This window comes from Pteropus alecto, unplaced genomic scaffold (genome assembly GCF_000325575.1).
Source record: "Pteropus alecto unplaced genomic scaffold, ASM32557v1 scaffold22, whole genome shotgun sequence".
NCBI lineage: Eukaryota > Metazoa > Chordata > Mammalia > Chiroptera > Pteropodidae > Pteropus > Pteropus alecto.
The window spans coordinates 14,539,376-14,552,927 of NW_006434839.1; the positions used below are offsets into that span (position 1 = coordinate 14,539,376).

Here is a 13,552-nt window from a genome sequence, read left to right on the forward strand (position 1 = left end):
TGGGAAAATTTTATGAATGTAGATGTTTAATCACTGTGATAATAAATACACACCTTTAATATTGATGATATGTAAATTATTTCAAGTGAAATATGTGAAGATTATATGTGAGGAAAGCAAAACAGGTGGCCTGAGACTCTGGGACCAATTTGTGAAGTGGTGCCAGATGTTCTGTCTAGCCCATGAACCAACTGGTGCAAAGCAGACAGAGACTAGGCGCAGGTCGATGAGAGCAGGTAGATACCGTCCAGTCACACTAGAGATCTGGATCTTAGGTTGTCAGTGATAGCAGAGGAAACAATAGTGAACGCATTGATTTCCTAGGGCATTAGGTGATCATTTGAAAGAGGGCTGCTTTAGGCTTCTCATTCCCAGCTAGTTTTGTACAGTAGTCATTACATCATATTATGCTCGATATTGTAAAGCTATATACCCTCTACTTTTACGAGAAAAGAGCTTAGTGCCAGGTTGTCAAAGATTAAAGAAAGCTAAGAGTGCAAGGAAACCTCATTTGCTGTTTGCGAGAATATACATTAATTATGCATTGAATGTTTATAATCTCTAAGGACAGTTTGGCAATATCTCTCAGTATCTATCTAAATATCAATATTTGGAATGTGCTTTTAATTAAGCGAAAGAAACAAATCTAATTGCAGAGATAAAGGGATTGAATGGCAATGCTCAGGTAATTCAGAAACAAAATAGAATCTTTAAAATTGATATTGTTACTCTTTTTTTACTTAGAGCTTTTATCATAAATTGGCTTTTTGCTTTAAATTTAATTTTTTCTAAATCTTTACCAAAAAAACCCTGAATTTATGGTCATAAGGGATCTTGATATGTTTGTGTAACATAAAAATTAACTAATTTTAGAAATATGACCATATTGCTATTTAATTTTGTGAGTTTTTAAATTTGAATGCTTATTTATAAAAAGCATACCCTCTGAGAAACACATATCTGTGGTAAGTGTCAAAATGTTTGTTTCGTAACAAAGCAGAGTAATTGAAAATTGTTTCTGCAGTTACTGCAGGCACTTCAAAGCTAACAGTGGCTAATGAAGACTCATCTATACACTAAAACTTCTAAAATGTGTGTGTTCAGAGTTTGTTTTTACCTTAAGCAAATCTCTTCTCAAAAATAACGTTAATGTGAAAATGTATGTAATGTATTATTCATTTTCTATTATAGTGATTCTCAGTAAGGTATTTACGGTACCTTTGGATATAATCAAAATTGCCAAAGCTTAGGCTTTTAAAGCCTAGAGACTGGAGTATCCAGTAGATGCATTACAATGAGTGTCACAATTTCTAAAAGTCAAATAGATAAATAATGCTTTATGATAACCTGGAAATATGACTTGCCTAACATTGTTATTTTAAAAATTATTTTCAAGGAAAGAAAATTCCCCAAATTTATAGCAAAAGAAATGGAGAGTATGTATATAGAAGAGTTGCGGTCTTCAGTGAATTTGCTAATGGCCAATTTGGAAAGCCTTCCAGTTTCGAAAGGTGGTCCAGAATTTAAACTACAGAAATTAAAACGTTCACAGAATTCTGCATTTTTGGACATAGGAGATGAGAACGAGATTCAGCTGTCAAAATCTGACGTCTTGCTGTCGTTCACCTTAGAGGTAAGTGGCTTTGTCTCATACTTGTCTCTGACAGCGGAAATAAGGCGGTAGATAATTTTTGCTCACCTTCACGGTAGCCTTTAGAATTTAAAATAGTTTAGTCATTTTGAAAAAGTTAAATTATTCTTCATTTGCTAGACAGACTGGTTGTGAATGCAAATTAATGCAAACTGTCATTTGAACATAACAGTATTAGGATTAAATAATAAAAGTTTTGAGGCAAGTCTTCTCTGTGTCATCTTAGGGCAGTATAAGTTTTTGTTAAGATAAGCACCAAAACACACTTGGGTAGAAATATAATTTAAACATAATTGCATTCCCTGTAATTTGAGAACTCCTTTCAGGCTTTTGGTTAGCCTTGTTTTTATCACTTCACATATGAGATCATTTTTCTAGAATCAAATCACGTAAACAAACTGTACTGCACAATATTGGATGCATATAGATGATGAGAAGTAGAGAATTCTTCCTTTCTAGAGCATCCAATTTCATTATAAGTACAATAAATATTACAGAAATAAATGTCATGCCTTTAAAATTGTGTCCCCAAGGTATTAAAGTCTCATCCCTTTCAAGAAATCACTGGAAATCAGGTATTGATACTGACTCTTACTGTAGAGATTTGTAGTCATGATTATATTTCTTCTTTGCTAATCTCTGTATATAGGGTACTCCACATATGTGTTTATGGGTTTATATACGATATACATACACCCTAGCAATATCAAGCTGAAATTTGTAGCTCTCTCAAAAGTTATATTAAAGCCTGCAGCTCCTTCCTTTGTTACAATCTCTCTCTGCTGGTTCCTAGCACTGCTATTTAAGTTTGCTGATTGACAAAGAAAAGTACCCTGGAGTTTTAGGAGGTATAGTTTTAAATTTCTCCGTTGATACTTCTTACACTTGGCTTGCTTAGTTTTTGGCCGAAGAAACAAATGTCTACTCTTCTTTTATCAGTATTTCATCTCTAAGATAAATTTAAGCTTGGGAATAAAACAACTGCCTCTCACATTCTTTCAGGCTAATGATTTCTTTGGTGGTTAATAGATTAAATTTAGTGTCAGAATAGAAATAGGTTTTCTCCAGACTCACTTCTGGGATTACCTAATGACTTTGCCAGGTGACTTTGCTACCTACCAGGTTTCTTCTCAATCTCTTGAGCCTCTTGACCTAAGGATGTTTAATTTCAAACTATATAGTATATTTCATGTGGAATTTCCTCCTCATTCCTGCCTCAGGATTCCTACAGACTAAAATGTAAAGTGCTAACTCCTCCCCCACATATGGTTTTTGTATAAAACAAAATCGATTAATTACAGTGTAACTTTTCTACAAATTTGACATTTAAATTTATTAATGAGAATTTGTAAAGAAAATTATTTTTGTAACGATTAAATCTGTCATTACCTCTGTAAACGTTCAGAAGGAAAAACAGTTTAAAACATTTTCTTTTTTGTGTTTAAAAATATTAAACAATTGTCAATAATTAGCTTTTGTATTCTGTTTTCCCTTTTGAAAACAAAATTATACTCATGAGTTGGTGTTTAAGTGAAACTGAATTGTTATCCTATGTGGCCAACATGTTAAATGGGCTGTTTAGTTAACAATAAAATCATCTTGGGAGAAGAACATGAGTTCAAACTCCCTTGCATGATATGAGAGGCTTGCATATTTATAAAATTGTTTCGACATCCTTTATTGGTATGTCCTTATAAAGCAGATATTTTCCTACCATAGCGCAACATGGATCTATTCCCTGATATCCACAGTATTTTGCATAGGAGTTCTGTGTCCAGCAGCAAACGGAAATCACATGAAATTCAGGCAACACAGTACTTACCTGCGGGACTCTAGAGATTAGACTAGCCTTCCCTGTGCCAGGGCCTGTCACCTCAGCCTGGTCAAACTGAGTGATTATCCCAGCCCATTCTACAAGCCTTGCTTCTCAAACCTCAGACTTCAGCCTAAGAAAACTCTGAAAGGCAAGCAGTTAATCCAGTTTAAGGGTCTCACAAATCATCAGTCAGGCTTAGAGTCGTTTTGAAAACTGCTCAATTTTTGTCTTTAAAATTGCAACCCGCTTCTGCCTTTTCCCACCACACTCTGTTTCCTTACCGAGCTGAATTCTTGCCACAGCTCTTATCACCTGAGATATTTATTATGTTTATTATTTGTTCTACTTAAAATGTAAGCTACAGGAAGATAAGTTTTTAGTTTGTTTTTCTTCATTGTTTACGGAGGTATCCGTAAAACAGTGTCTAAAACAGTGTCTAGCACACAGTTGACTTGATATTTATTGAATTAGGAACTTCGATGATATCAAAAAGCATCACAGATTACTTTAGGTCTCTTCAGAGAGAATAATAAAGCAAGAGGTACACTAATGCACAAAACACCAGGCTATACAATCGTATGTTAAAATTAAATATTTCAGTAAATATAGGAAAACAAATGTTTAGTTATGAAGTTTGAATCTGTTTGTTGTAAGGGGGCTGGGTCAGTGGCATGAATATAGTTGATTTTCTTTTGAGTGTTTTCGTTGGTGTTAGGCTGGCAGGCCCTGTGACTTCTTCTGTATCTGGCAGTGTACGGTCCCCCTGTTCACCATACTGCCTGGCTCATTTTATCACCATCTACAATGCCTTAGTGCCACATAACTCAGTGGGCAATGTATTATTTAGACGCATGTTGTCTAACTTCATATTTTGTATGCGCCTCACTTCTTTCTTGCTTCCAGGATAACTTTGTCTATTTCATCCTTATTATTTCAGTCATAAAAAGATTAGGGAAGCAAAGATGGAATGTAGATCAATTTTATTTTCTGCAGTTCCATTATCAAGTTTTGCTTGGAATTGGTTTGAAACAGTTACCTAAAATTAGGTTAGTTTGATGGTCCATGGAGTTCTTGGCTGTCATTGTCATTAATGATTAAGACTTGCTGTGGGTTTTTTAAAAATTCCTTTTGGCAGTCCGATCTGTAGAATTGTTTCGTTTTATTTATATATATGGATTTATAACAGAAGTTACATCTTTCGAAAGTGGCAATTCTGCAGGATAAAACATCCCCGGCACAGATGGGAGTATTGTTTTGAGGAACAGAATGCGATTTCACAAATTGTATATTTCAGAAGGTTCTGTTTACAGTAGCATGTAATAGAGGTGACAGAAATAGTGTCAAGCAGATGCTTCCTTTCTTCTCTCTTGCACTTTGGCTATTAAACACCCTACAGAAAGAGATGCAATACAAACAATCCTATTCCCAAATACGAAACAATGCCATCAAGATTTCTAGACTTGTGGTGCACAATTCTTTTTATTTCAGACATTTTGAGTGCCCATCAAAAAATTTCATTACCGAGTTAAGAGGTCATTTGAGTCATGGTGGTAAGTCTATATATAGTTGGCTTTTAATTGATATGGTTCTATATTTCATTTGTCTCAGCTTTCTCGTTAGTTTTATTTGTATAAAGTTCTAATGAGTTTCAGTATTACAGACAACAAATTTGATTTATTAAAAATGCATAACTTCTTTTGCTTATTTTTCTTTAACAAGATTTAGTACTTCACCCCAACTTCCTTGAACATTAGAGTGATTGCAAAAGATAATATCTCTTAATTCTCCATTAATTCTCTTAGTCTGTTTTTAGTTAAGTATTTTTATTCATATGCTGCTATGCATTTCAGTGTGAAAAAAAGGACAAAAACCATGGTTGAAGAAGAAAAATGATTCTGAATTTGACCTTTATTTTTTGGCGACCAGTTTCCCATAAATTTTTATGAAAAAAACAAAAGCAATATGCATATGTTTTTACAAACATAATACTTTTTTTGTACTAGAGCTGAAATAAAAAGTTTTTTTAAGATGGTTTGTTTCTTTGGCCTTAAGATTCATATCACAACTTTATGAAAAGTATAATGATTTTCATCGAGTATTAAGTGATCAAGAAGTGATATAGATGATGTTTTGGTGAATATTTTGGTTGCTAGATAGCATGAATGCCGTTAATCATGTTTATACAAATGCAGCATGAAATCGACAATGAAATGTATGTACATATATTAAAATACCTTTGAATGTATTTTATAAATTTAAATTTGAGAATTTAGAGAACTTCATGATTCAAGTTTTGATGGAAAAATATATGGCAGATAATATTCATATTTTATGTATACATCCAAAAAGAATCTTTTAAGACTGGCAACTTTTTATGAAAACATAAAAAGCACACTTGAAAAAATGTTTCCCTTTCTTTCAGAAGTTATAGATATATAAGGTAATATCAGCCTTTGCACCCTTTATCAGCGTACTGCACTAAAGTAGTATATGCCTTTCATGGATGGAAAAATTATCTTTTTCTTGTCAAGTTAGTATTAAGATGTTCAATGACAAGTTACATTTTTCATATTATTTTAATAATAAGATAGAAAATGGCCATAAAGAAAATTATTTTATAAATTCTTTTTTAAAACAGTTAAAATTTAATTTTCTAAAATTCTTTAGAAAATTCTTTTATAGTCATCTAAAATAGGTGAATATAGAAAATTTCTGATGCTGTCACATATTGACATCAATGAATCAGTATAATGGTGACAATGTCTGCCAGTAATAAATATTATAGTACTTTATATGAAACTCATCATGTACTTTTATCACATGTAATGAATTTTTATGTAATTTTGCTTTACTTTATAAAGACTTACCATAATTGTTTAAGGATCTGAGTTTAAGTCTCAATTCACTAGGGGTAATATTTAGAGACTTTAACCTTACTTTAATACTGACAGGAGATACTCTGTCAGACACCAGACCTCAAAATGTTTTTTACTGTACCTAACGTGAATAGAGGTGGATTCTAAAGAAGGTGAAATATTATTTATGTTACCAGATAAATTTTTCATTTTGTCTATCTGGTTATAGTTCATGCTTCTGTCTCTCTGTATAGCTAAAAGTTGTCAACCAGACGTATCATTTAAAATTTTTTCTTATCTTTAGATTGTCATAATGGAAGTGCAAGGTTTGAAATCAGTTGCTCCCAATCGAATTGTTTACTGCACAATGGAAGTGGAAGGAGGAGAAAAACTGCAGACAGACCAGGCAGAAGCCTCAAGGCCACAGTAAGCCAACTGAAAAAATGTATTTTTTACCTCCCAAAGAAACATGCTTTATTTATTTGCAGAGTTGTATGGTTTGACACTCTGAAATGGTTACTTGGCTAGCTTTGTCTCAACTGTGTTAGGATCAGTGTGTGCCTTTCTGGATAATAATGTAATTAGAACTGTAGCAGAATCCCTGTGTAGTACAAACAGAAAATCCAACATGCAAATGTGAAGCTAATTATTAGGCAATAACATGTTTGTAAGTCATTTATAAGGGTAACATGCGCTGTTATCATGTTATTTAAAAGGTAATGCTTGATCCTATTTCAGTTATTGGAATTGTAACCTAATAGCTTTTCTGTTTCTATATATGATAGTTTTGTGATGATATTGAGGTAGATTCCATAATTCTGCACAATGACTCGGAATACTTTAGCGAGCAGGCTTGAGTTAAAGAACCTGCTAATGACTACTGCGCAGTAATCAGAAATGAAAAAGCTGGTCTTCGCTGAACGTTTCATGTTTCAATTTCTGGGAATGAGTTTAATTAAGTTTGGAAGATGTTCTCTCTAGCTGATTTAAATTTGGAAAACTTAGTCTCTGGTAGAAATACCCAGACTGGCCTGAGGAATTCAAATGAAATTTGCCCAGCCTTCATTTGTATACTACCTTTAGAAATAATTTTTTTGTTTTTCTTCCATCTAGACTTTATTCAGAATTTCTTGCAGGACTTACAGGATTTAGGATTTTTGCCTTCTTACAGCATTGTTATATGGACTGTTCATTCAGGAAACCTCTGTTGAGGTCCTGGGTAGACACTAGTCAGGCACTGAAGATGAAGATGAACGAGAAACGTTTATTTTCCTTAGGGCAGGCATAGGGTAAGGGGCGGAGACAGAGGAGGAAGAATAACAGGAGAGAAGTACACAGAGTATTAAGGGATTGAGAAGAAGCAAATTGAAACTTCTTGCCCTGAGTTACAAAACCCTACGGGTTAGTCCCTGACCAGCCTCATCACCTCTGGGACCTCACCTCATTCCTTTCTTCCCCTGGACCACTCCTTTTCAGCTACTCTGGACTTCATGCGATTCTTCAAAAATATCAGCTTATTTTCATCATTGTTCTTGCTTTTCCCACGGCCTAGTCATCCTCCCTTTTATTTTTGCCTAGCTATATCCTTGGTATTGAGAATCTTACCTTAAACATCACTTCCTGAGAACAGCCCTTTCCTTAGATAATCCAGTGGATTATCACTTTTTAATTTTTAGATGAAAGTGATTCTCATCTGTTTATTTTGTATCATGTTTCCCCTTGAGTAAAAGGCAGAGATCTTGTCCTATTTAATCTTATATCCTGGTACCTACTAGGTACTCAGTCAGAATTTATTGATTTAGCTGTTTGAACTTATTCTTATGACTTAGTCATAGTAAATATTTAAGGGTGTAGTGTTTACTCTTGCAGCCATATAGAGCTGATTTACAGTGTGACAGCGAAGTAAAAATAATGAGGATAAACAGCTTTTTTAAAAGGTTAAAACCTCAGTAAGAGGCTGTGAGAGAGAGAAGGAAATTGGCACCAATTCTCGTAGGGCACATGGAGTCAAGGAAGAGGTTTGGTGTGTGTCCGCTGTAAGGATCAGCAATTTTAGTATGGTCGTATACATTAGTTATTCACAGAGTTAGGCAACCATAGTCAATTTTAGAACTTACCACCTCAAAAAGAAATTGTGTACCCTTTACTTAACCTCGCATCACCTCAACCCTAAGCAGCTACTCAGTGACTTTCTGTCTCTACAGATTTGCCTATTTTGGACATTTCACATAAATGGAATCACATAATATGCGCTCTTTTGTGACTGGTTTCATTCATTTAGCATAATGTTTTCAAGATTCATCCATGTATCAAAGCTTCATTTTTTTTTTTTTTTTTACAGCCGTATATACCACATTTTGTTTATCTCTGCATTTAGGCTAATGACACTTGAGTTGTTTCTACCTTTTGGCAGCTGTGAATCATGCTGCAAAGTAAAGTTGGTGTACAAATATCTGTTTGAGTACCTGTTTTCAATTTGTTTGGGTGTGTAGCTAACAGTTGCATTGCTGTATCATATAGTAATTCCATGTTTAGCTCTTTGAAGATTCACCAGAATGCTTTTCACAGTGACTGCACTATTTTATTTTCCTACCAGTATTGTTTGAGAGCTCAGATTTCTTCATATTCTCACCAATGCTAGTTATTTGACTTAAAAAATATAGATTAGATAGATGATAGATAGATGATAGAAAGATAGATGGTAGATAGATGTTAGATAGATTTATTGATTGATTCACTCGATCTCCATCTTAGTAAGGGAAAAATGGTATCTTATGGTTTTGTTTGCTTTTTCCTAATGACTAATGATGTTGAGCATCTTTTCATATGCTGTATTAGCCATTTGTATATCTTTAGAGAAATGTCTATTTGAGTTTTTGCCCATTTTTTTAATTGAGTTGTTTGTCTTGGTTGTTAAGTTCTAAGAGCTAGACCCTTATCATATATATGATTTTCAATGTTTTATTATATAGGTCTTTTTACTTTCTTGGTATATTGTCTTCTGAAGCACAAAGTTTTAAAATTTTTATTAAGTCAAATTTACCTATTTTTTTTTCTTTGTTGCTTGTGTTTTTGGTATCATATCTAAGAATCCAGTGCCAAATCTGAGGTCGCAAAGATTTATCTCTATGTTTTCTCCTAAGACTTTTATAGTTTTAGCCCTTACATTTTAAGTTGATTTTCGTGCTTGATCTAATGTGAGTGCCCAACTTCCTTCCTGTGTGTGACAGTTAGTTGTCCATTTATTAAAGAAACTATTCTTTCTCATTAAATGTTCTTGGCACTCTTTTGAAAATAAATCCTAGATATATGGGTTTATTTCTGGACTCTAAATTCTATTCCATTGATATATATCCATCCTTATGCCAACATCACATTATTTTGAGTCCCACTGCTTTGTACTCAGTTTGAAAATCAAGAATGTACTCTCCAATCCTTGTGATCCTCTCTCAACTACTAAGTTGTACTTCTTTAACCCTTCATTCCTTTCTCCCGGCCCCGCAACCCCTCTCTGCTCTGGCAGTCACCAGATTGTCCTTTGTAAGTGTTTTTGATTAGTTTGTTCTTTTTGTTCCTTAGAATACACATGTAAGTGAAATCATATGGTATTTATTTTTCTCTGACTTATTTTGCTCAGCATAATAACCTCTGTATACTTGAAACTAATAATATCTTTTAAAAAAATCAAGAGTTTAAGTCTTCTAACTATGTCCTTTTTAAAGATTATTGTAGCTCAAGAATAATCCTCTTTGGCTTCATGCTCTGCCTTTTAAACCCACTAAAGTGATGTTCCTGCTTATGTGGCTCTGTTGGGTGGGGCTTGTGCCAGGATGGCTCTGTCCCTGAAGCTTCAGGTAGCTGTCACTTGGCGTGTTGGAACCAAAGTGGTGTCCTCGAACACATGGCTCTGTTGAGCAGAGGTCTTAACCTCTGAAACTGAGGTGGAGATGGCGCTACCCTCCACCCCTGCCCCAGGTGCTGTGGTCCTGTGCTGGGAGTAGCAGCCCTGATGGTCTCTGAGTAACCTTCAGAGGCATTCTTCCCTAGTCGTGAGGAATTGAGTGTGTTTAGAGCTGAATTTATCATCCAGTCCTGTAGGGTCTAAGTAGTTTGACAGCCTTCCTTCATTTCTTCTTGTTTCCATTTTCTTCTGCTCAAACTGTCAGCATTCCAACTGGGATGGTTGATTAGGTCTTTGGTCCATACTCACACTGATAACCTTATCAGACAGTTGGTTCATCACGCTTAGTGTTCTTTTTCAAATATGCTTTTCTCTTTGTAATGTAGACAGGATGAGAATCTTCAAAGTCATTCACGATCTGATCTCTTTATGCTTAACAATTCTGCCTTCAATTCGTTTCTCTCTTCATGCATTTTACCATAAGGAGGAAGAATCAAGCCACCCCTTCAATATTTAATGGAAAAATTTCCTCAGCTAGATCTCAGAGTTCATGCTGACAAGTGCAACATTTCACAAAACACTATAACACGAACACAACTCAGCCAAGTTTTTTTACCACTTAATGACAAGGATTGCTTTTCTTCCTGTTTTCAGTAACATGTTTCTCCTATCTGAGAGAGACCTTATCAAAATAGCTTTTACTGTTCATGTTTTTACCAATATTCTCTACATGATTATTTATGTTTTCTCTAAGAAGATGGAAATTTTCTTTATAGCTCTCCTCTTTTTTTTTCTGAGCCTTCACCAGAAAATCCCTTTATTGTGGATTAAGAAGTACAGATTAGTAGCTACAAAATAGTCACCGGGATGTAGAGTACAGCATTGGGGATATAGTCAATATTATTGTAATGACTGCGTGTAGTGCCAGATTGGTGCGTGAGTAATCAGGGGGATCACTTTACAAACTATATACATGTCTAACCACTGGACTGTATATCTGAAACTAATATAAAATAATAACAAAGAAAAGAAAATTCCTTCATTGCAATATTACCTTTTTCTAGCATGCACCTCAAAATTTTTCCAGCCTGTACTCATTATCCAGTTCCAAAGTCACTTCCACATTTTTAGGTCTTTGTTAGAGCAACGGCACCCCACTTCTCAGTTCTGGCTGCAACGATAAAAATATCATAGATTGGCTTAAACAACAAATATTTATTTCTTATAGTTCTGCAGACTGGAAGTTTGAGATCAGGGTCCAGCATCATTGGTTTCTTGATGAGTGCCCTCTTCCTGGTTTTCAGATGGCTGCCTTTCCGCTGTATGCTCATGAAGTGGAGAGACGGATCTCGTTTGTGTCTTTTTATCCCCTTATTAGGAAACCAGTCCCATCATGGGGATTTCACCCCCATGACCTCATTCAAACTCAATCACACCACCCCCAAAGGCCACACCTCCAAATACCATCACAATGGAGATTAGGGCCTCAACACATATATTTTTGTGGGCGACACAGACACTACTAGTACTTCACAAGATCTTGAGGGAGTACGGAGCCCTAAGAATCTCCATGCCATGTTATTTTCTACAGAATCTTTTTGAAAGTTTTATTGAGAAATAATTTACATAGCATAAAAAATTCTTCCACTGCAATTTAGATGATTTAGTAAATTTATACACTTTTGCCTGTATCATCATAGTTCAGTTTTCAAATTTATCACTTCAGAAAGTTTCCGTATGCCCATTCACAACCTGTTCTTGCTCCTACTCCTAGTTTCAGGAAAGCACTTATGCTTTCTAGCTCTATCACTTTTTTCTGGGCATTTTATACAAATGAAATCATACACTATGTAGTCTTTTGTATCTAGCTTTTTTGACTTAGCATAATTTCTACAAAATATTTAATTGATAATATTTATTTAAATGAATTAATTTTTATAGAAATAGTTATCTTAATACTTTTTTTAACAAATAGTAAATGTTTTCATAAGATGATTCTCATTTAATTTTTTTAGAAAAAACTAACTTACTTCCTTCCTTCCTTCCTTCCTTCCTTCCTTCCTTCCTTCCTTCCTTCCTTCCTTCTTTCCTTCTTTCCTTCTTTCCTTCTTTCCTTCTTTCCTTCTTTCCTTTCCTTTATTTTATGGTGACATTGGTTAATGAAATTTGATGTTTCAGCTGTACATTTTAACAGCAAGGCGTATATATATTTACATTGTGTGTTCACCTCCCATAGTTAGATTCTTTCTGTCACCACATTTTTGACCCCTTTTACTCCATCTACCTCCCCTCTCCCTCTTATTTAATTTTTAATATAGTCATAATGTACTCGTACGGACATTTTGATAATAGGGAACCTCTATTTAAATGAATTAAAATACTTGGAAGTTAGAAAATATTATGATAAGGCTCCAATACACTTTATTACTCTTACCACAAGAAAATTTGGCTAACATATCTTATGTGCATTTCCTCATAAATACTGAGTTAACTTTTAAAATGAATTAAAGATTTGTGTTCATCATCATATTCTGGGGCAGATTACCTCAAAAATGTGTCTTCTGAATGCTGACCAACTGCAGCTTTTCAGCAGTGTGGTTAGCTTTATCTTGAACTCATCTTGCCCAACAGGAAAAAGATTCATCTCCTCCATCATCATAGTGAATTATGCCTCAGACACGTTTTCTAAATTTTATTGCTTCAACAGTTTGTGCTTTGTTGGAGATCAATTCATCCTTCTGTCCTATACTAATTAAAGTGCCTTATTTAGTCCACATTTCCAATAAACGTAATCAAGATTTCTAGCCATTGCCTAGTTCATTCCTGTAGCTCAGATTTCTTGCCAGCAATTAGGTGGGAGCAGCATGTGACATGGGTACATAACTTAGGGGTCTAATAAAGGTGGTGTTTATAGACAAATTTGATTTTTATAGAGTGATAGTGAGGTAATCTGTTTTGATTTTTATAGAGTGATAGTGAGGTAATCTGTATTTATTTTTTAATATAAGTAAGGGAAATGTAGATGAACTGTATTTTTCAGTTATGGAGAAAACTCTGTTACTTATGGATTTTTAAGTGATCATTTCGTAGTCTCTCAGTTAACCGTGAAAGGATTTTTCTATGAATGAGGTACAGAAATATTGCTACACTTTTATCGCTTTTACCACTTCCAGACATTTTGTTATTTCAGTTGCAGCCCATACCCTTAATGATACAGCCTGAAAGGAAGTGAGGGTTAATAAGAAGAATGACAAGCTGACGGCAGAAGGGGGCGGTTTGTTATGGTCACATTGTAGTCACAAATCTCCTGATGTGGTGATCTGCAAAGC

General features: G+C 34.5%; 1 protein-coding gene across 1 annotated transcript in view; it reads left to right on the forward strand.

Moving 5' to 3' along the window:
• The window catches only part of CADPS2 (calcium dependent secretion activator 2), a 472,387-nt gene that overhangs the window by 198,553 nt on the left and 260,282 nt on the right, over positions 1–13,552 (forward strand). The window contains exons 6-7 of the mRNA XM_015588309.1: positions 1,397–1,633; positions 6,627–6,748. Coding sequence (XP_015443795.1) covers positions 1,397–1,633; positions 6,627–6,748 — 359 coding nt within the window. The remainder of the gene's footprint in view (positions 1–1,396; positions 1,634–6,626; positions 6,749–13,552) is intronic.